The following is a 22,441-nucleotide window of genomic DNA, read 5'->3' on the forward strand; positions in this document are numbered from 1 at the left end:
ATGTTAGCTGGACAGGAAGGGAAGAAGGATGGCTGACAAATAAGGAACTGAGTAGAACGTTCAAGTCTCTAGGAGGTTGGACAAATGAGCTTGAAGATAGGAGAGAGGGGTGTCTGAGACTGCTTTCAGAAGTCCAAGCAGTTGCAGGTGGTTCCCCCATAGGTGTAACCAGAGGAATGGGTGGGTGAGTGGCTATGATTGAGTGGAGATCTTTGGAGATGAAGATGTCAAGGAAGTGGGAAACCTGGATTGTTGGAAGGGTTGCCCAGTGATCTCCAAAGTCACCCAGGTTGTTGGTGGCAGGAGTTGGGTCAAAAGAAAAGCAGTGAACCAGGTGCTTCAATAGATGAGGAAAAGTAAGTCATAGATGACAGGCATAGCAGCCTAGTTGGGGCCTCAAAAAGAACAGGTTTTTTATCCTATCCCCCTCCACACATTTTTGAGATGGAGTCTCACTCTGTCACCCAGGCTGCAGTGTAGTGGCGCTGTCATAGCTCATTGCAGCCTCAACCTCCTGGGCTCAAGTGATCCTCCTGCCTCAACCTTCTGAGTAGCTGGGACTACAGGCATTTGCCACTATGCCCCACTAATTTTTTTTTTTTCAATAGAGATGAGGGTCTTTCTATGTTGTCCAGGCTGGGCTTGAACTGCTGAGCTCAAACAATCCTCCCATCTTGGCTTCCCAAAGTGCTGGGATTACAGGCGTGAGCTACCACACCTGGTTTTTTTTTTTTTTCTTTTTAACAAGAGGGAAAAATAGTCTCAGCTTGGCACTGGTGAGTCTGGAGGGCTACGTTCTCTACCTACTGACCCCAGGATAAACGTGGCAGTGAAAACAACAACCACCTTTTGAGAGGCCTGCAAGTGAAGCATTGTCCTTGGGAGAGCCAAGTATCAAGGCAGGAGCTTGGACAATTGATCCTAGGGAGAGGTTGTTAGGGGAGTGCTGATCACCCAGGTGGGAGTTTCAGAGAATGTTGTGGGAAATTTGATGCTACGGCAGAGGAAGGATGAGGGGAATGAAGTCAGTGGGTGTACAGGGACATCTGTGGGTGACAGTATGGGAGATGAGGGATTAGCGAATACAGAGATCTGCTTTTGAGTACTGATGAATTGGTGATTTTAGGCCTAGATGATGTTGGTGGATGCATTGAGGCTCAGAGAGGTTTTAAAAAATTCTTCAAGGTCATATAGCTAGGTAGTTGTTGAGCCAGAGTAAGAATGTCTGCTGGTTATAAAATGGTAGCTGTTTTCTCTCTGGAGTTGTTGAAAAACCTATGAGCAGAGGCTCCTGAGTGCTGGGAGGGATGACTGACTGCACCCCCTTCTCCTTTTTCCCTCCCCTCTTCTCTTCTCCCCTCTGAAGCACATTCTTTTTCTCTCCAAGTGTGATGTGTTTTCTTTCACTGTGTGCTTGTATCCATTGCAGGCACTCAGTTTCCAGGGAAGTTAGGCAGATGGAAATTGTTGAGTAAAATGTCCAGACCTGGTTCATTCCAAACCTCACATTTTTTTTTGTTGTTGTTGTTGCAACATGAGTACTTTAGAAGAAAGGAGACTGGTGGTCTGTTTCGTGTTTATTTAAACTGTGTTTATTTAAATTCGACCCATTCACATTTGTTATGAGACGTTTATGTCTGGTCAGATTTCTACCGTCTTATTTTTTATTTATTTATTTTTTGAGACGCAGTCTCGCCCTGTCACCCGGGCTGGAGTGCAATGGCGCGATCTCAGCTCACTGCAACCTCCGCCTCCTGGGTTCAAGCGATTCTCTTGCCTCAGCCTCCCAAGTAGCTGGGATTGCAGGTGCCTGCCACCATGCCCAGTTAATTTTTGTATTTTTAGTGGAGACAGGGTTTCACCATGTTGGCCAGGCTGGTCTCGAACTCCTGACCTAGTGATCCACCCACCTCAGCCTCCCAAAGTGCTGGGATTACAGGTGTGAGCCACCGTGCACGGCTCTCTACCATCTTATTTTATATTTATTATTTATTTTGTTTCCTCTTATTCCCTTATTTATGTTTTGCTAACTTGATGGAGTTTTTAAACAATCCTCCATCGGTAATTAAGTTATGTTGGTAATTGTATTCATATTTATATCAAACATAATGAATTCTGTATTTATCACTTTACCAAAGTTAAATAATGACTATTTTGTAACCTACCCTTTCAAAATGAAACCTTTAGCATGCTTTCATGCTTTTGCTTTTCCAACCCCCATTACTTGATTCCTGGATTTTATTGAAATGATTTGGTATTTCAGTTCTGAGCTATTTCCTTATGATATGCTTCTTCGATTTTAAGAATCCTTTTTTTGTTGTTTTTTTGAGACAGGGTCTCACTCTGTCGGCCAGGCTAGAGTGCAGGTGTGATCATGGCTCACCACAACCTCCGCCTCCTGGGCTCAAGTGATCTTCCTGCCTCAGCCTCCTGAGTAGCTGGGACAACAAACATGTGCCATCACACCTGGCTAATTTTTTTTTTTTTTAAGACAAGAGTCTTGCTGTGTTGCCCAGGCTGGAGTGCAGTGGTGCGATCTTGGCTCACTGCAACCTCCACCTCCTGGGTTCAAGCAATTTTCCTGCCTCAGCCTCTCGAGTAGCTGGGATTACAGGCGCGTGCCAACACGCCCGGCTAATTTTTGTATTTTTAGTAGAGACGGGGTTTCACCATGTTGGGCAGGCTGGTCTCAAACTCCTGACCTCAAGTCAGGAACCCGGCTAATTTTTGTATTTTTAGTAGAGACGGGATTTCACCATGTTGGGCAGGCTGGTCTCAAACTCCTAATTTTTGTATTTTTAGTAGAGATGGGGTTTCACCATGTTGGCCAGGCTGGTCTTGAACTTCTGACCTCAAGTGATCCACCCGCCTTGGCCTCCCAAAGTGCAGGGATTATAGCTGTGAGCCATCGCTCCTGGCCTCAGTGATAAGTTTTAGTAGATTTCCATAGATTTCCTGCCCACCACTGTTTGTTTCCTTTAGCTTGGGATCTTTATTCTGATTTAATTTTTATTTTGCCAGTAGTTTTATCCAAAAGGAAACACAGGGCCAGGCGTGGTGGCTCATGCCTGTAATCCCAGCACTTTGGGAGGCCAAGGCGAGCCAATGACTTGAGGCCAGGAGTTTGAGACCAGCCTGGCCAACATGGCGAAACCCCGTCTCTACTAAAAATAAAAAAATTAGCCAGGCACAGTGGTGCACGCCTGTAATCCCAGCTACTCCAGAGGCTGAGGCAGGAGATTTCCTTGAACCTGGGAGGTGGAGGTTGTAGTGAGCTCAGGTGGCACCACTGCACTCCAGCCTGGGCAACAGAGCGAGACTCTGTCTCAAAAAAAAAAAACAAAAAACAGAGAGAGAGAGAGGGAGGGAGGGAGAGACGAAAGAAAGGAAGGAAGGAAGGAAAGGAAGGAAAGGAAAGAAAGAAAGACAGGTGGTAATCTTTGCTCACCTGAAAATGTCTTTTTCTTACTTTCACAAAGTAAGAGTGATCTGTTGGTTAGAATTTTATCTCTTTATCTTTGGAGTTCAGAAATTTCATCAGGATATGTCCAGGGTATGTCTTTTTGGTTGTTAATCTTTTTTTTTTTTTTTTTTGAGACAGGGTCTCTGTTGTCCAGGCTGGAGTGCAATGGTGCCATCATAGCTCATTATAACTTTGAATTCCTGGGATCAACCAGTCCTCCCGCCTCAGCTTCCTGAGAGCTAGGACTACAGGTGCATGCCGCCACACCTGGTTAATTAAACTTTTTTTTTTATATAGACAAGGTCTCACTATGTTGCCTGGATTAGTCGCAAACTCCTAGTGTCAAGCGATCCTCCCACCTCAGCCTCCCAAAATGCTGGGATGACAGGGTGAGCCATGGCACCCAGCCTTGGTTGTTAATCTTGCTGCTGCCTGTGTCTTTCCAGTCTGAAACCTCAAGCCTATGTTCAACTTAAGGAACTTTCGTCTGTTATTCAGAAAATTATTGCTTCTCCATTTGTACCCTTTTCTCTTTCAGGAACTCCTGTTTAGATTTTAGCTGTCTTGGCTCTATTGTCCATTTTTTCTTTTATATTTTTGCTCATCATTTCAATTTCTTTGAATTTTTGCTCTAAGTAAGCCCCTCCTTTGGTCTTCTAGCTTATTAATTTGGTTGTTAGTGATGTCTTTTTTGTTTTTCACTATTTCTATTGAATTTTTTTAAGAGACAGAGTCTCACTATGTTGCCTAGGCTGTTCTCGAACTCCTAGGGTCAAGTGATCCTCTTGCCTCAGCCTCCCAGCTAGCAACAGGCAGGTGCTACTGTGCCCAGCTTAAGTTTTGACTGTTAAAGCAGTCTGTGTTTGTGTATTTTTTTAAGAGATGGGGTCTTGTTTTGTTGCCCAGGCTGGATTAGAACTCCTGGGCTCAAGGGATCCTCCTACCTTAACCTCTCATGTAGCTGGGGCTACAAGCATGCGCCACGGCACCCGGCTTTTGAATTTTTATTCAGTGTCAAGTTTTGGAAAATCTTTTTTTCTCACACAGTTCCTTTGAAGTATCTTCTTGATTCTCCTTAAGAATTTGCAGTAGCTCGAGACTAGCCTGGCTAAATGGCAAAACCCCATCTCTACTAAAAATACAAAAATTTGTATTTTTGTATACAAATACGGGAGGCTGAGGCAGGAGAATCGCTTGAACCCGGGAGGCAGAAGTTGCAGTGAGCCCAGATCACACCACTGCACTCCATCCCGGGCAATAGAGCAAGAGTCGGTCTCAAAATAAAAAGAATTTGCAGTAGAACTTAAGTTCTGTTTCGTACCTTAACTCTGTAGTGGGAGCCAACTGATGTGATTGTGGAGCCTGTTCTCTGTGTGGTATTCTTGAGCTGCTCATATAATATATTTGTTTGTATATATCCTGAGCTTCCAGAAACTCCTGTCTCTCTAGGAATTCCTTGAGCCCCTATGAAGGTGGTAAGAATTAAAGGGAGCCATTCTTCCCAATAGGCCAACTGTGAACGGGTTGAGAGATGGGACTTCTTATTGAAGAAGGAGAGAGGCCTCATAAGTTCTTGGGCTTTGCTAAGTCATGATTGGAGAAGTGGTAGATCTCTTCTTTTTGTATCTGAGGGAGGCGGCAGCATTTTGGCTGAGTAGGTCAAGTCCCTTTGGAGGCAATGGCCTGAGCAGGGTCAGCAGGAAGGATGGTTCTTTCCCCACATACTGAGGGCATCTGCCCAGGTTTAGTGGGCTGGGACTCCTTAGATTACCTTCTCATGCTGCCAGCTCCCTCATCTCAGCCTGGCACTTAAATTGTTGAGTTTCCCCCAGTAGGAAGTTCTGGGGGAAAGAGGAGTCACAAGCACATATTCAGGTTTCTCTCTGTACAGAATTCCTCTCAGAATTATTTGAATTTGCAATGAAATAATGTGCAAATATTATATCCAGTACTTCCTCTGATACTATTGCTGCCATCCGCATCTCTTGTCTTGTGCTGGATCTAGACAGACATGGTATCTGAGGCTTCCTAGCTAGGTTCCCAGTGTGGCCTGGCCTTGATTCAGGTGTCAACAAATATCGCGTAGATGGATGACGGCTCTTTTCTTTCTTTTTTTTCTTTTGTAGAAAATAAAAAGCCAGGTGAAGTTTCCAAGGGCCACAAGAAGATAAGTTGGCCCTACCCTCAGGTAAGGTATGCCTGTTGTTGAGGGTAAGGTCAAGAACAGGTTGCTTGTCCTGGGAGAGGCCCACTAAACCCAGTAAATATTGGGTGACTCTGGACAGAGTGCCACATTGGAGTCAGTGGATCTGGCTTTCCCTCCTTCTCTGGGTGGCCGCAGCAGAGAATCAGCAGCATTTTTCCCAAGTCATATGCAGCTTCGTGCTTGATTTACCTTGGTAGGGATTATCATTATCCCCATGTTTTAGTTGAGGAAACTGTCAGTGAGAAAGTTCCTAGGTTCAAGGTAACACAACTGGGATTTGAGACTGTCTGATTCTCAAGTCCCTGTTTCTTATGGAGAAGAGGGAGGCCAAAACATCATCTTTGGTTCCTGGATCTCCTGGTCCTGCTGGGAAAGGTGTGGGTAAGTAAGGCTTGGGAAAGAGCAATGAGAAGAAGGTATAGGCCAGAGAAGGCTTGGGTTCTCACAATTTAGCATGGGTGAAGCTCTCAAACTTTAACCAGTCCTCTAGAATCACCTGGAGGATGGGGGAAAACATTGATTGCTGGGCCCCACCTCAGAGTTTCTGATTCAGTAGGTCTGGCATGGCATCCCATGATTTGTATTTCTAGCAAGTTCCCAGGTGCTGCTGCTACTGCTGGTCTGAGGACCACTCTTTTGAGAGTCACTTATCTAGAAAGGTTTTCCCTGGGCCTTGGGAAACCTTCCCAGCTGCCCTTCCCCTCTGAGAGGTCTCCTGTCAGTCCCTGCCTAGCTATGGGAGAGAGGACCTCTACCCAGCCAGATGGGCAGATCTTTGGGGATGGAGCCCTTTTTGCCTCTCTCCTTTCTTTGTCCCCACAACTACACTTATCTGAGAAGCTTTAACTCCTGCTGCTCACCTTGGGAGTGAGGGGATGAGAGGATGAGAGGATTGAGAGATAGAAGGGGCATTTATGAGGGGATGTTGTCTTCCTTCTAGGGCTTCTTGCTGCCTTTTTGAGGTGATTTCCATGGGTTCATTACCTCTGTTTTTTTTCTCTTATGTGGTGGCCAGCCTGCAAAGCAAAATGGGAAGAAAGCAACCTCCAAAGTGCCCTCTGCACCTCATTTTGTTCACCCCAATGATCATGCCAATCGAGAGGCTGAATTAAAGAAGAAGTGGGTAAGCTTTTTGCCTTGGTGGGGAGAGAGAGGGCCTGCCTTGAATGCCAGGTCCGCAGAAGTGTTGAATGGAAGGGCAAAGGCAAGAGTTGTTAGGGTTGTTGAGGCTATTTGTGGAAGCCAGGAGAGAGGGAGGTTACCATGATACTGGATTTACGTCTGCATTTGTTCACCACCCAGTCCATTGCTGTCTGGCTTATGCTTCCACTGCTCTGCTGACACTACCCCTGCTGGCCTCATCAGCGCCTTCCCTGACATCACATTCATGAATAGTATTCTTCCCTCATCTTATTGGAATGCTCAGCATTTGAGGCTATGCTTTCTTTGAAGCATGTGGACTTTCTTGTCATCTCACTCTCCTGGATGTCTTTCTTCTTTGACTAGCCACTGACAGTCTCTTTTGCCACTTTTTCCCCTTTCTTATCTTTTTTTTTTTTTTTTTTTTTTGAGATGGAGTTTCACCTTGTTGTCCCGGCTGGAGTGCAGTGGTGTGATCTCGATTCACTGCAACCTCTACCTCCCGGGTTCAAGCGATTCTCCTGCCTCAGCCTCCTGAGTAGCTGGGATTACAGGCATGCACCACCACGCCCAGCTAATTTTGTATTTTTAGTAGAGATGGAGTTTCACCATGTTGGTCAGGCTGGTCTTGCACTCCTGACCTCAGGTGATCCACCTGCCTCGGCCTCCCAAAGTGTTGAGATTACAGGCGTGAGCCACCCTGCCCAGCCTTCTTCCTTATCTTTAAATGATGAAGCATCCCAGGACCTTGGCTTCTTTCCATCTCTGGTCTTAAGTGGTTCCGCCTGCCTAGGATACATTCTCTCTCTGCTTTTTATACCCTCTTTTCTCTGCAACTCTTTTCTTCCCTTCATCTCTCTTTTTCTTCTTCTCAAACCCTCATCTCCTGATGTCATATCTTCCCTCTCCCTGGACCCTGCTCCTCCCACCTCTGCCATGTCGCACCATTTCCTCTGTCTGTCACCCATCCCTCCCTTAGGCTGCAGACCCAGTCAGCTCCAGTACCAGTGTGTGTTCACTTGTTAGGTTGAGGAGATGAGGGAGAAGCAGCAAGCCGCCCGGGAGCAAGAAAGACAAAAACGCAGGACCATCGAGAGCTACTGTCAGGATGTCCTAAGACGCCAGGAGGAGTTTGAGCATAAGGTAAGAGTGCAGCCCTTGCCCCTGGGTAGGTTTGCTCAAAGCATCTTTTGCCGTTTTTCTGTGAAAGGGAAGAAGGTGTGAAGTTGTTGGAGGGGAACAAGGGAATCAGTGTAGAGAGGATAGAAAACCGTGGGGACGGACGAAGGGAGGGAGGGAGGGATAAAGGGAGATAAAGGGCCATTTTGAGCCTTACCCGTGACTGGACACCTCTGGAGAGCTCCTCTCTCCCAAGGTTGAGCCTGAAGACTGGGGCTGGTGGTGGAGTCGGGGGCTGGGAGAGTTACATGTTACCAGGGGATGGGGTTGGGGGAGAGGGAGCGAAAGTATGAGGAGAGGATTGAGAGACAGAGAGGAGCATATGTGAGGGGATGTTGTCTTCCTTCTAGGGCTTCTTGCTGCCTTTTTGGCAGATGTTCTTGTTTCACACACAGAATACACGCTTGCCAGCTCATACTCCCTTTTCTGACATGCAGTGTGTATGCCTCCCCCATCCTGTGTCCCTCATAGATTGTTTTTTTCACACCTCCCTCCTCCCTCCCTTTCACACCCATGTGCACACTCAGGTCTCCACCTGGTGCTCTAGCACACGTATACACATAGGCGCACACATGAACCATGGGGTTCTGTCCATTTTTCTTCCAGTTCCCAGCTTTATTGGTTGGTCAAAGCTACTTTTTGGTGGCCTGAGACTCACATGATTTATTTTTTAAATTATTATTTTACTTTAAGTTCTAGGGTACACGTGCACAACGTGCAGGTTTGTTACATATGTATCCATGTGCCATGTTGGTGTGCTGCACCCATTAACTTGTCATTTACATTAGGTATATCTCCTAATGCTATCCCTCCGCCCTCCCCCCACCCTACAACAGTCCCCGGTGTGTGATGTTCCCCTTCCTGTGTCCAAGTGTTCTCATTGTTCAATTCCCACCTATGAGTGAGAACATGTGGTGTTTGGTTTTTTTATCCTTGAAATAGTTTGCTGAGAATGATGGTTTCCAGCTTCATCCATGTCCCTACAAAGGACATGAACTCATCCTTTTTTATGGCTGCATAGTATTCCATTGTGTATATGTGCCACATTTTCTTAATCCAGTCTATCATTGATGGACATTTGGGTTGGTTCCAAGTCTTTGCTATTGTGAATAGTGCCGCAATAAACATACGTGTGCACATGTCTTTATAGTAACATGATTTATAATCCTTTGGGTATATACCCAGTAATGGGGTGGCTGGGTCAAATGGTATTTCTAGTTCTAGATCCTTGAGGAATCGCCACACTGCCTTCCACAATGGTTGAACTAGTTTCCAGTCCCACCAACAGTGTAAAAGTGTTCCTATTTCTTCACATCCTCTCCAGCACCTGTTGTTTCCTGACTTTTTAATGATCGCCATTCTAACTGGTTTGAGATGGTATTTCATTGTGGTTTTGATTTGCATTTCTCTGATGGCCAGGACTCACATGATTTTTTAAGCCTCCTATAGTTTACAAAGCCCTGCTTCTCTTTCTCGCTCTCTCCTCCTCCTCCCCTGGACCATTCTCTTTTTTTTTCTCCTTTAGGAGGAAGTTTTGCAGGAATTAAATATGTTTCCTCAGCTGGATGACGAGGCCACGAGGAAGGCTTATTACAAGGAGTTCCGTAAGGTACAGGGTTCCATTTCTTCAGGCTTTTGCGGGAGGGTTCCAGTCCAGCCCCTTTTCCTCTCCATTTCTGTTTTTTCCTGACTGAGATGGAGATTTTTGTTTCACAGGCCTGCATCACTGCTACCCTATCCTTTCCCTGCCCTCATCTCCTGGTCCTCTGCCCTGCAGGTGGTGGAATACTCTGATGTGATTCTGGAAGTCCTGGATGCCAGAGACCCATTAGGCTGCCGCTGCTTCCAAATGGAGGAGGCTGTCCTGCGAGCACAAGGCAACAAGAAGCTGGTCCTGGTCTTGAACAAGATTGGTAGGTGTTAGGCAGGATTGGGTGTGACAGGGAAGGTGGGCAGGCCATCTTTAACGTCTAGCTTGGACCAGACACTGAACCCAGCAACTCAGTGATACTCATATTAGTCATGCAAAGTAGAAATTTTTGTTCCGATTTTCAAAGCCTGTATCACAGAGTATGGTACAAGTTAGGTGTGGAATCCAAGCCTGTCTGCCTTTCAGGCCCCTGTTCTTGCCATTTTGAGCCTTCTCTGTTTTTGGACAACCCTGGAGAGTTCCTCCTCCCTCAACTCAAAGACTGGGGCAGAGGAGCACATGGGCTCAGGAGTCACTCATGTCTAGGGTTCAGCCCCCCACCTGTCCTGATTCTTTTCTCTGAGACACTGGATAAGTCATGCCACCTCCAAGAGCTCCTGTTTCTCTAGCTGTAAAATGGGCCATGGGTATCCCAACCTCACAGATTTGTTGTAAGAATTAATGATAAAATGCTTGGTACATGGTGGTCAGTACTTCACACATGATAGCCATTCTTTTTAGGGTTATCTTTGTCATTTGGCCCAACCTAGAATGATCCAGAGAGGGGATAGGAAACACAATATTTGGGGGGTCTCTGATGCTCCTGGCGCTGTTTTGGAAAGAGAACATTTGGGACCAGATAGCTAGTTTGTCCATTTTCCCTGAGGGAACAGAGGCCCCCTCAGGGAGGGCTAACGCATCCCGTAGACCAGACTGTCCTTTCTAACTCCAACCTGCGGACTGGATGGGAATGACAGGGCCAGTTGAGAGACCTGTTGATGGTAGGTGGGCCTAGCTTTGGGTACGGGTGGAGGTGTCTTTGGAGGGAACCATGGAGGTGTTGTTCTGCTTACCAGCCCCATCTGTTCCTATATTTACCCCAGACCTGGTCCCCAAGGAGGTTGTGGAGAAATGGCTGGATTACCTTCGGAATGAGTTGCCAACTGTGGCTTTCAAGGCCAGTACCCAGCATCAGGTCAAAAACCTGGTAAGCCTGGGGCTAGGGTCATCTAACCGCTTTCAGGGTAGTTTGGGGCCAGAGCTGGGAGGGTCGTGACTTGGACTGGGACCTCCAGCCCTTTAGTAATTGAACTGGGCCTTCAACTTTGAGCTTTTTGCTCCACCGAGTGACTTTTTTTTTTTTTTTTTGAGATGGAGTTTCACTCTTATTGCCCAGGTTGGAATGCAATGGTGCGATCTCGGCTTACTGCAACCTCCACCTCCTGGGTTCAAATGATTCTCCTGCCTCAGCCTCCGAAGTAGCTGGGATTACATGCACGCGTCACCATGCCCTGCTAATTTTTGTAATTTTTGTATTTTTAGTAGAGATGGGTTTTGCCATGTTGACCAGACTGGTCTCGAACTCCTGACTTCAGGTGATCCACCCACCTCGGCCTCCCAATGTGCTGGGATTATAGGCATAAGCCAACATGCCTGGCCAGTGACTTCTTAATATTAGTTTCACTTGACTTCTTCCTGTATTATCACTCTTCAGGAAGCATTTCTTTTTTTTCACTTGTAAGGATAAAAGATAATGTCTATAGGGAATTTGTAAAATACAGTTAACTACTTGTTTGTTTGTTTATTTATTTATTTGAGACAGAGTCTCACTCTGTTGCCCAGGCTGGAGTGCAATGGCATGATCTTGGCTTACTGCAACCGCTGCCCACCAAGTTCAAGCAATTCTCCTGCCTCAGCCTCCCAAGTAGCTGGGACTACAGGCATGTGCCACCATGCCTGGCTAATTTTTGTATTTTTAGTAGACACGGGGTTTCGCCGTGTTGGCCGGGCTGGTCTCAAGCTCCTGACTTCGGGTGATCCACCCGCCTTGGCCTCCCAAAGTGCTGGGATTACAGGCGTGAGCCACCACTCCCGGTCTAACTTTATTTTTTATTTTTTGAGACAGAGTCTCACTTTGTCACCTAGGCTAGAGTGCAGTGGCACCATCTCGGCTCACTGCAATCTCTGCTTCCTGGGTTCAAGTGATTCTTGTGCCTCAGCCTCTAGAGTAGCCAGGATTGTGGCTAAGTTTTGTGTTTTTTTTTTTAGTAGAGATGGGGTTTCACCATGTTGGCCAGGCTGGTCTCGAACTCCTGACCTCAGGTGATCTACCAGCCTTGGCTTCCCAGAATGCTAGGATTATAGCTGTGAGCCACTGTGCACAACCAACTACTTGTTAACTCTAAAAAATACGTATACCTCCAATCATTTTTCTCTTTGAAACAAATCACAGTTCTTCCCAATTATATCATTAATAGAGAAATATGTATGGTTTGTAAAATATTAATACAGAAACATTGTTTCTGGGAGAAAAATTGGATACTAAGGGACATTTTTTTTCAATTTTGCATTGGATGTTAAACTTATTTAAAAATAAAGTAGAAAAAATAAAATTAACTACAGATAAAGCTTAAATACCCTTTCACCAGTCTCCTTAATGCTAGTCTCCTTTATTCATGCCCAGAGGTAACTGCCATTGACAGTTTGGTGTGCATTCTTCCAGACTTTATTTATTTTAGATACAGATATTTAGGGTCTCAATTGGTCATCCAGGCCTCAGTGCAGTGGCGTGATGATAGCTCATTGCAGCCTCAAACTGCTGGGCTCAAGCCATCCTCCTGCCTCAGCCTCCTGAGTACCTTGGACTATAAGTGCATGCCACCATGCCAGGCTAATTTTTATCTTTTTTATTTTTGTAGAGATGGGGGGAGGGTCTTGCTTTGGTGCCCAGGCTGGTCTTGAACTCCTGGCCTCAAGTGACCCTCCCATCTCAGCCTTCCAAAGTGCGGAGATTACCGGCGTAAGCCACTGCACTCGGCCTTCTTCCAAATGTTATTCTGTGCTTTGGATATACATAGAAGTGTATATATAAAGAGGGAATACTGTTTGGAAGTATTATGTATATCATTCTGTGGCTTAGTTTTTTTTTCTCTTGGACATCTTTCTATAGAGATGTGCCTTTTCGAGGCTGAATACAATTAGTTTCCAGTTTTTTATTGTTATAACCTGGGCTTCCACAAATACCCTTGCACATGTCTCCTTGGCACATGGGCAAGTGTGTGTTTGTAGGTGAGGTAGAGAAAGGGAGTGGCTGGGTCATAGCCTTTCTGCATTTTACCTTTACCTAGACACTGATGAATCACCCTCCGTGATGGCTGTACCAATTTATACTCCCACCAGTGGGGTAGATGAATGTGTGAGAGGCCTCTTTTCCTACACCCTTGGCAACATTTGATAGCATTAAACTTTTAAACCTTTCAGAAACATGATACCTTATTTACATTTTCTTGGCCTTTTTTAAATTTAAATTTAAATTTTTTTTGAGATGGAGTTTCACTCTTGTTGCCCAGGCCGGAGTGGGATGGCACGATCTCGGCTCACTGCAACTTCTGCCTCCCGGGTTCAAGTGATTCTCCTCCCTCAGCCTCCCGAGTAGCTGGGATGACAGGCATTTGCTACCACGTCTGGCTAATTTTGTATTTTTAGTAGAGACAGGGTTTCACCATGTTGGTCAGGCTGGTCTTGAACTCCTGACCTCAAGTGATCCACCTGCTTTAGCTTCCCAAAGTACTGGGATTACAGGTTTGAGCCACCGTGCCCAGCTTCTTGGCCTTTTTGATGGCAAAAATAGAAGCCGCCTTTTCTTTCTTTTTTTTTTTCTTTTTTTTTTTTTTTGAGATGACGTCTCACTCTATCTCCCAGGCTGGGGTGCACTGGTGCAATCTTGGGTCACTGCAACCTCTGCCTCCTGGGTTCAAGCGATTCTTCTGCCTCAGCCTCCCGAGTAGCTGGGATTACAGGTGCGCGCCACCACACCCAGCTAATTTTTGTATTTTTAGTAGAGACGTGGTTTTGCCACGTTGGCCAGGCTGGTCTTAAACTCGTGACCTCAAGTGATCCGCCTGCCTTGGCCTCCCAAAGTGCTGGATTACAGGCATGAGCCACAGCACCTGGCCAGAAGCCACCTTTTCTAACAGCTGTATTTCATTTGTATTCCACTTTAAGGCTACAGCTTTTTAACCTGTTTCTTATTGATGGCTATATAGGCTAATTCCAATTTTGTGATATTGGAAACAATGCTGTGGCTGGGCGTGGTGGCTCACGCCGGTAATCCCAGCACTTTGGGAGGCCAAGGTGGGCAGATTGCTTGATGCCAGGAGTTTGAGACCAGCCTGACCAACATGGCGAAACTCTGTCTTTACTAAAAATACAAAAGTTAGCCGGGTGTGGTGGTGCATGCCTGTAGTCCCAGCTACTTGGGATGTTGAGGCATGAGAATCGTTTGAACCCAGGAGGTGGAAGTTGCAGTGAGCCAAGGTTGCGCCACCACACTCCTGCCTGGGTGACAGAGTAAGACTCTGTCTCAAAGAAAAAAAGTAAGGGAAGAGGAGGGAGGGAATTCTGGGCAGAGGAGGTGGCATCAGGAGTAAAGGTTGGGATGGCTTTGTCCTGTGTGAGGAATTGAGGGAGGGTAGGCTGTGGGCCAGGCTCCCTCTCATCCCTGCGCAGGCAGGGAGGGTGGGCATCCCTGTTGTGCACACAGGGCACTGAGGCCTGGAGAAGGGAAGCAGGCTTTGCTGGACATAGGCCTGTGAGAAGTAGACCTGGAGCTCAAACCTGGCCTATTTAGAGCCAGGATGCCATCCTGCCACTGCCGAGGGAGGCAAGTGACATGTGTCGAAGCAGAGGCAGGGGCAGAGGAGACTGGAGACACAAAGACAGTGGAGGGGAATGGGGAAATGACACGTGTTCAAGATCTGTGTGAGAAGCCTTCCGTTTCAGGCTGAGGAGCTCAGTGATCATAGGGAGGCCCTGAAAGTTGGAAATCTGGGCTCAGACCTCATCTGCCACCTGATGTCTCTTCTGTGATATTCATTTTTTTTTTCCAGAATCGTTGCAGTGTGCCAGTAGGTCAGGCCTCTGAGTCACTGCTGAAAAGCAAAGCCTGCTTTGGAGCTGAAAACCTCATGAGGGTTCTGGGGAACTATTGCCGCCTTGGTGAAGTGCGCACCCACATTCGTGTGGGTGTTGTGGGTAAGACCTGCTGTGTGGTCATGGGGCTCAGGCTTCTTTCTTGAGCGGACACTTCGCCGGGGGAAAGGATCCTGGGAGCTTCATTGTCTTTTGCGGGGAGAGAGGAGTGGTTCAGGAAGGGTTTTGTGATTTGTAACTTGGATGGGTGGGCATCACTGCGTATTGAGTATTAGATTCATGGAGCAAATGCAGGGTGCCAGGCTTGGAGTTGGTACCATCTCATCCTATCAGAGCTATGGGAGGGTGGGGTGACCGTCTACCTTTTACGGATGAGAATTCTGAGTGAGGCTCAGAGAAGGGCAAAGGGACTTTTGGAGCCCAGCCCTGTGCAAGACAAGGCAGAGCTGAGGATCAAAACCTGGGCCTTTCTGGAGCACAGGTTTCTGAGGGAGGGATGATGGGAATGGAGTAGGGAAATTGAGAGAGGCAGAGATAGATCACCAGAGAAAGAATGTGAAGCCACGTGAGAAAGACATTGGAGAGAGAGCTAGACACTGAGAAGGTATAGGTACGCATACCAGGATAGATACAGAAGAAGACACAGAGAACGCACTGGGAAGCCAGATGGCAGGATTGGTGGGGAATGGAAAGAGGAGACAAATTTACATGATGGAGGCATGTAAAGAGGGAGATACAATCAGAAACACCAAAAGGGACATAGAAACAGACATGCATACAGAGATCTGCCGAGGGAGACATAGGAAGGGTAGAGATAACCCATGTATGTAGAGAGGCAGACATGTTTTCTCAAAGAATGAGAGAGACAAACATACTACAGGGATAGAGACAGATTCAGAGAGAGACATACATGGAAGCAGACTGGACAAGGCTGTAGATACAGAGGAACACATACACATAGCTCTTAAGTACACATACAGATCCACAAACACATACACAGACCCACGCTACAGACCCAGAGATCCAGAGGAGGCACATCTAGCGAGACAGAACCAGAGTCAAAATGCATGTAGACTAAGCCCTTCCCACACACACCCACCCCAACGCTGCTCCCCCAACGCGCATAGAACCACAAGGAGGGCTGGATGTAGCAGCTCATTCATGCCTGTAGCCCCAGCACTTTGGGAGGCTGAGGCGCACAGATCACTTGAGGTCAGGAGTTTGAGACCAGCATGGCCAACATGGCGAAACCCCATGTCTACTAAAAATACAAAAATTAGATGTGTGTGGTGGCGGGCATTTGTAATCCCAGGTACTCGGGAGGCCGAGGCAGGAGAATCGCTTGAATCTGGGAGGTGGAGGTTACAGTGAGTTGAGGTTACAGTGAGTTGAGATCGTGCCACCATTGAGATCCAGCCTGGGCAACAGAGCGAGACTCCGTCTCAAAAAAAAGAAGACACGCATGTGCCCACATACACTTTGACCCTCGAACATAATCACATACCCAGAGTTACAGAGGGACACAAATACCAGACATGTCACGATGAGGCAGGTATGTGTACCTGTACAGAGAGAAATAGAGACATACAGAGAGGAGGTTAAGGAGGCGCAGACAGGGAGAGAGTAGAAGAGACACCGTGAGACACATACAGAGAGGCATCCATGAAGTGACCAGCCCACAGAGATGAGGAGCATGGACAGAGGCTGACAGGAGTTGGCATGGAGGGAATTACAAATAGAGGCAGGATTGGTGGGGTGGAGAGAATCAGAGAGAAAAGAACAATGGCCAGAATGAGAGACAGACAAATTGGCAGAGAAAGAGGTGCTTAGATACAAAGACACAGAGAGAAACAAAGATAAGATAGAGAAAGAGACTGAGTGGGAGAGATACAAGAAAAGGAAAAAGTGGTGATACTGAGAATGGGAATGACCGAGAGAGAGAGAGAGAGAGAGAGAGAGATGTGTAGAGACTTCCATGCATGGTGATAATTTAGAATGAGAATGACCTAGAGAGAGGGACGGGGGAGAGAGGTGTGCAGAGGCTTCATGCACGAGAGGTATACTTAGACATATACTTTTTTTTTCTTTAGGCAATCAGCTTTCTCGGGTTGAAACAAGCATATGCTTGAGACAATAGTACACACATGTAAATTGAGCACATACAGAAAGAGAACGGTGAGGAATGAGGCCCAGTAAGGGGAAACACAAAGACATCCACAGGCTGAGTGAGAATGGCTGACAGATGCCCAAACAGCAAAATACACACCTCAGGTAGACAGCTGCACAGAGAGACTGGCATCTGGAGATGACCTCCATCCCCATCCATGGAGTGATACACCCAGACAGGTTGTTCTCTGTTTCTTAGACATTTCTCGATGTCCACCTTCTGTTGGATTGTGCCACTGAGGCCTTGCATTGAGGACCTCTGCCTGGCTGATTGTGGGTGGGAGGTTGGTGTCACGTCTAGAAAGAGGGACATACCTATCTAGCATGCTCACAAATGGAGGGGAGAGGTAGAAAGGCCCTGTAGGGGCTTTGTCAGGGCCTGGGGTGGGAAGGGAGGAGGTCAGGCTCAATTTTTTGGCTTCCCCATGGCCTGGTTACTACCCCTGGCTAGGCCTCCCTCACACAGGCTGGCCTGAGTGTTCCTGAGGGCCTCTTCTGCCCTGAGCCATCTGCTGCTATTTTGTAGGTCTTCCCAATGTTGGGAAGAGCAGCCTGATCAATAGCCTGAAGCGCAGCCGCGCATGCAGCGTGGGAGCTGTTCCTGGAATTACCAAGTAAGCACCTGCCTGCTCCTCCACTCCACAATTCCTTGACCCTACCATTTCCCCCCAACTCCCATGCCTTCAGCCCCTGTCCCTTTCCTTATCATGGACCATCCCCTGATGCTTTCCCCAGGCATGGGAGTCTCATAGCCCTCATTTTCCTGATACACCCTAGGTGTGGGCCAGGTCCCCACGTGGGTGGTTCCCATTAGCGCCTTGAAGCTTTTGAATAACGATGCAAGATTGGGCTACAAATGGGAGCTCTGTTGACTGGATGAAGCAGCTGAGGCTTGGAGAGTCAAGCTTGCCCAAGATCCTGCAGCTCAGTCCCCAGTGGCAGAGGGATAGATTAGAATCAGCCTCAAGTCTGTAGACCCCCAGTCACCCCTCCTCCAGCTCTACATCTCTCCACCTTCGTCTCTAATGCACCCTTCCCTCACTCCTTTACACTCCCACATCCCAGGCCCACCTTCGTGATTGGGGCCTCTACGATGCCAGGTACATCTGGGCTTTCTTCTTCCCCGCCCCAGATTCATGCAGGAGGTCTACCTGGACAAGTTCATCCGGCTCTTGGATGCTCCAGGCATTGTCCCAGGGCCCAACTCAGAGGTGGGCACCATCCTGCGTAACTGCGTCCACGTGCAGAAGCTGGCAGACCCTGTGACCCCAGTGGAGACCATCCTGCAGCGCTGCAACCTGGAGGAGGTCCGCAGCAGAGCCCTGGCTGATGCCCTGCCCTACTCTGAGGGCCCTTCATTCCTCCTCATGACTTCTCTCCTTCCTCCCTTCACCAGATTTCCAACTATTATGGCGTTTCTGGGTTCCAGACCACTGAGCACTTTCTGACGGCGGTGGCCCACCGTTTGGGGAAGAAGAAGAAGGGAGGCTTATATAGTCAGGAACAGGCGGCCAAAGCTGTCCTAGCTGACTGGGTGAGGTGAGGAGGGGGTTAGGGGTAAGGGTGAGGCCCGCTGGGAGCCTGGCTCCCCAAAGGGGCTCATCTGTGCTCATTGCCGCTGGGGCAGCTTGACTTCCTGGGTCTTGGGGCAGAGGATGGCCAAGGTGCCAGGTCATGTCCTGCTCGAAACTTTATGCCCAGTGATTATCCAGCAACTCAACTCCTTCTTGTTCAGAAGCCACTGTCTGGGTTTTCTTGTTCCGTTGCTGTTTCTGGCCTGCAAACTCATCGTCTCTTGGATTGTCATTGGTTCTCTCAGTGACAGCACCACTAATCTCCCCTATCTCCCAATGCAGCGGGAAGATCAGCTTCTATATACCACCACCAGCCACTCACACTCTGCCCACCCATCTCAGTGCTGAGATCGTTAAGGAAATGACCGAGGTCTTTGACATCGAGGATACTGAGCAGGCCAATGAAGACACCATGGAATGTAAGTGTGGGCAGGGTGGGTGCACTTGGTCTTGCACTAGTGGGGCCACACAGACCTGACAGCAAATCCCACTTTTGACCTCCCGCTTCCTTGGCCCTACTTGGGCTTTGGGCAAGTTGCTTAAGCAGCTTGAGGCCTAATTTCTTTTCTTGCAAGGTGGGGAATTCTAATCTGGCCCTGGCAGGGCGGGTTGGGGGAGGGTGGTTGTGAGCTTTTGGTAAATATGAAAGAAAAAGTGCCTGGTACCCATTGAGGTGCTCTGGAAATGTGAAGCTCCATTCCTGTCTCTTGGGACCTGGAATGGACTGAGACATTCTCTCAAAAACTCTCTAATGTTGCCTTAGGCTTTTTCACAACCACTTCAGGTCCACTTCTAGATTTTCCTTCTTACCCCTATTGGTGAGTAAGGTACCCGAGTCACAGAAAGCTGATATTTGCCAAAAGGATGTCAGCAGAGGTGGCCTTTGACCCAGTTCTCCTGCCCTGTTGAAGACTCTTCCAGCTCAGAGGAGCTGGGTGTCCAAAAGTATAGACTGCCTGGATTCAAATCCGAGCTTTGTTTCCTTTTTACTGTGTGATGCTAAACAAATTACTTCACCTCTTTGTCTCAATGATGTCATCTGTAAAATGGGGACAGTAAGTCCACCCGATAAGGTAGTTATGAGGATTTTTTTAATAATGTAAAAGACATTTAGAACAACAGTGCCTGGCATATAGTAAATAGATGCTCAGTAAATGTTAGTTTTTATTAAGATGATTATTTGCTGGGGAACAGAGATGTGACTCTCAGAAACTCATGAGAATGTTTGCCGTCCTCAGATATTACTCTCTGCAGCCCTGGCTTGTGGCTCCCTGCTTCATTCTCTACACTGCCTAAGGAAGGTATCCAGTGCCTTCTGGGCTTGTCTGTAGACATTATGGGGTAGTTGAGGAAGCGTTGGCTAGCCTGGCTTCTAGATTCTCTGTTTTTTCTCTTGAGGTCCAGTAGTTTTCCTTCTCTGGGTCTTTTAGTGTCCTTGTGTTACACACGAGGTTAAGAGGACTTGCCTGCTTTCTAGTTTGTATTTCATGTGGCTTTGAGCAAGTCAGCCCCCTTTCTGAATTTGTTTCCTCTTTTTGTTTTTTTTTGAGGCAGAATCTTGCTTTGTTGCCCAGGCTGGAGTACAGTGGTATGATCTGGGCTTACTGCAATCTCTGCCTCCTGGGGTCAAGTGATTCTTGTGCCTCAGCTGCCTGAGTAGCTGGGACTATAGGTGTGCACCACCACGCCTGGCTAATTTTTTTTATTTTTAGTAGAGATGGGGTTTTGCCATGTTGGCCAGGCTGGTCTCGAACTCCTGGCTTCAAGCAATCTGCCTGCCTTGGCCTCCCAAAGTGCTGGGATTACAGACATGAGCCACTGTATCTGGCCTTAGTTTCCTCTTCTGTTACGTAGGGCAGTTGAGAGGGGTTTGAGTTTATGTTCTTATGATGATGCTTGACCCTGGCTGGATGTGAGGGCAAGAGGTGCTCCATCACTGAGAATACATTTTGGCCAAAGACTGAGGTCTGAGAAATTGAGAAGACAGTGAGGAACAGGTTTAGTGGTGAAGGTTTCCTGGAGGAGTTGGCCCTAGTGCTGGATCTTGAAGGGTGAGTAGGGATTAGAAGGCCGAGGGTAGGGAATAGGGGCAAAATTATAGAAGCAGGCATGAGGGTAGTGGGGCACAGGGCAGTGGGCACATCTGAGGGTTGCAGTAGAGGCCAGCTCCAGGCAAGGGGCCAGAGAGAGGAGGAGAAAGTCTGGTCCTGGGGAGGGAATCCCAGTGCCTGCCATTTACAGAGCAGCATCTTGGGCCAGAGCATTACAGACATCTGCCATGTCTCACAGCAGCCCAGTGTGAAGAGGGCTTGTGGAATTCCCATTTTCCACATGAGGAAGCTGAAGCTCTGAGTCCAGCTCCCAGCAAGTGAATGTCCTACTGCAAAACCCATGCTTTTAATTCTTGGTGATGTGGCCTCTCAGCAGGAGTGAAAAAGTTCCTGCACCTGACTCCCCTGGGAAGCATCCATGTATCCTTTTCACTGAGGCCTGACCAGGGGGGCTGGCAACAGAGGGGAGCCAGGGCCCTGACAGTGGTGTTGGTTGTGTTAAAGGCTTGGCCACCGGAGAATCTGATGAGCTGTTGGGTGACACGGACCCACTTGAAATGGAGATCAAGTTGCTCCATTCTCCGATGACGAAAATAGCAGATGCCATTGAAAATAAAACCACCGTGTATAAGGTACCTGTCATCTTTGTTCATGGCAACCCTCTTCTCTCCCCAGGGCTCTGGGAAGTCAATCCCTTTTACCTGCCTTTCATGTGGTGAGATGTGGGTGGTTCACTCGCTCCCTGTGGGCTTCTGGATGCCTGGCCTAGTACATCCTTTACCAAGCAATGACAGGTCCAGGAAGCAGGCATGCTCTCTAAGGCAGCTTTCCCAGCTCTGGTTCTAGCCCATAGAACAGGTATCACTATCTAGCCACCCAGTTGTCCAACTTGCAAACGACTCTTTCTTCTCCCTAACTAGTACCAGGATTTTATTTTATTTTATTTTTTATTCTTTTATTTTTTTTTTGAGATAGAGTCTCACTCTGTCACCCAGGCTGCAGTGCAGTGGCGTGATGTTGGCTCACTGCAGCCTTCGCCTCCCAGGTTCACGTGATTCTCCTGCCTCAGCCTCCCAATTAGCTGGAATTACAGGCATGCGCCACGACACCCGGCTTAATTTTTGTGTTTTTAGTAGAGACAGGGTTTTGCTATGTTGGCCAGGCTGGTCTCGAACCCCTGACCTCGGGTGATCTGCCTGCCTCGGCCTTCCAAAGTGCTAGGATTACAGGCATGAGCCACCATGCCTGGCCTGGGATCTTATACTCTGTCAGTCAGCAAGACCTATGTCTTCTCCCTCCTAAATCTTTTGACAAGCTTTTCATCCTTTTCATCCCTACCATTCCTGTTACCCTAAACTAAGCTTCCAGCCCTCACTTACTTGGACATATGTCCCAAGGTTTCTTTCTTTCTTTTTCTTTCTTTTTTGAGACGGAAACTCACTCTGCCACCCAGGCTGGAGTGCAGTGGCGTGAGCTCAGCTCACTGCAACCTCCGCCTCCTGGGTTCAAGCAATTCTCCTGCCTCAGCCTCCGGAGCAGCTGGGACTACAGGCGCCCGCCACCATGCCTGGCTAATTTTTTTTTTTTTTTTTTTTTTTTTGTAGAGATGGGGTTTCACTATGTTGGCCAGGCTGGTCTTGAGCTCCTGACCTCAGGTGATCCACCTGCCTCGGCCTCCCAAAGTGCTGGGATTACAGGCGCGAGCCACTGCACCCGGCCGTGTCCCCTGGTTTCTAATGGCCCAGTCTGACCATGTCACCTCCCCTGCTTAAACTGATTTCATGGCTCCCCAACACCTACACGATCAAGTCCATATGCCTG

General features: G+C 47.8%; 1 protein-coding gene across 17 annotated transcripts in view; it reads left to right on the forward strand.

Moving 5' to 3' along the window:
• GNL3L (G protein nucleolar 3 like) overlaps window positions 1–22,441 on the forward strand; it is a 91,604-nt gene that overhangs the window by 5,203 nt on the left and 63,960 nt on the right. For 9 of the 17 annotated variants that reach the window (XR_010154658.1, XR_010154659.1, XM_054676612.2 and 6 more), the window contains 12 exons: window positions 5,590–5,651; window positions 6,685–6,792; window positions 7,836–7,952; window positions 9,514–9,597; window positions 9,766–9,901; window positions 10,782–10,885; window positions 14,787–14,931; window positions 17,522–17,609; window positions 18,128–18,302; window positions 18,392–18,534; window positions 18,852–18,988; window positions 21,125–21,252. Coding sequence is in view for 10 of the 17 variants with exons in the window: in XM_054676612.2 (XP_054532587.1) it covers window positions 5,590–5,651; window positions 6,685–6,792; window positions 7,836–7,952; window positions 9,514–9,597; window positions 9,766–9,901; window positions 10,782–10,885; window positions 14,787–14,931; window positions 17,522–17,609; window positions 18,128–18,302; window positions 18,392–18,534; window positions 18,852–18,988; window positions 21,125–21,252 (1,427 nt within the window). In the remaining 7 variants the exon portion in view is untranslated. Of the gene's footprint in view, window positions 1–3,601; window positions 3,715–5,589; window positions 5,652–6,684; window positions 6,793–7,835; window positions 7,953–9,513; window positions 9,598–9,765; window positions 9,902–10,781; window positions 10,886–14,786; window positions 14,932–17,521; window positions 17,610–18,127; window positions 18,303–18,391; window positions 18,535–18,851; window positions 18,989–20,858; window positions 21,253–22,441 lie in introns of all 17 variants that reach the window. The other 8 variants (XR_010154660.1, XM_063803959.1, XM_063803961.1 and 5 more) reach the window with 2 other exon arrangements.

This window comes from Pan troglodytes, chromosome X (assembly GCF_028858775.2).
Source record: "Pan troglodytes isolate AG18354 chromosome X, NHGRI_mPanTro3-v2.0_pri, whole genome shotgun sequence".
In the NCBI taxonomy this organism is placed as follows: domain Eukaryota; kingdom Metazoa; phylum Chordata; class Mammalia; order Primates; family Hominidae; genus Pan; species Pan troglodytes.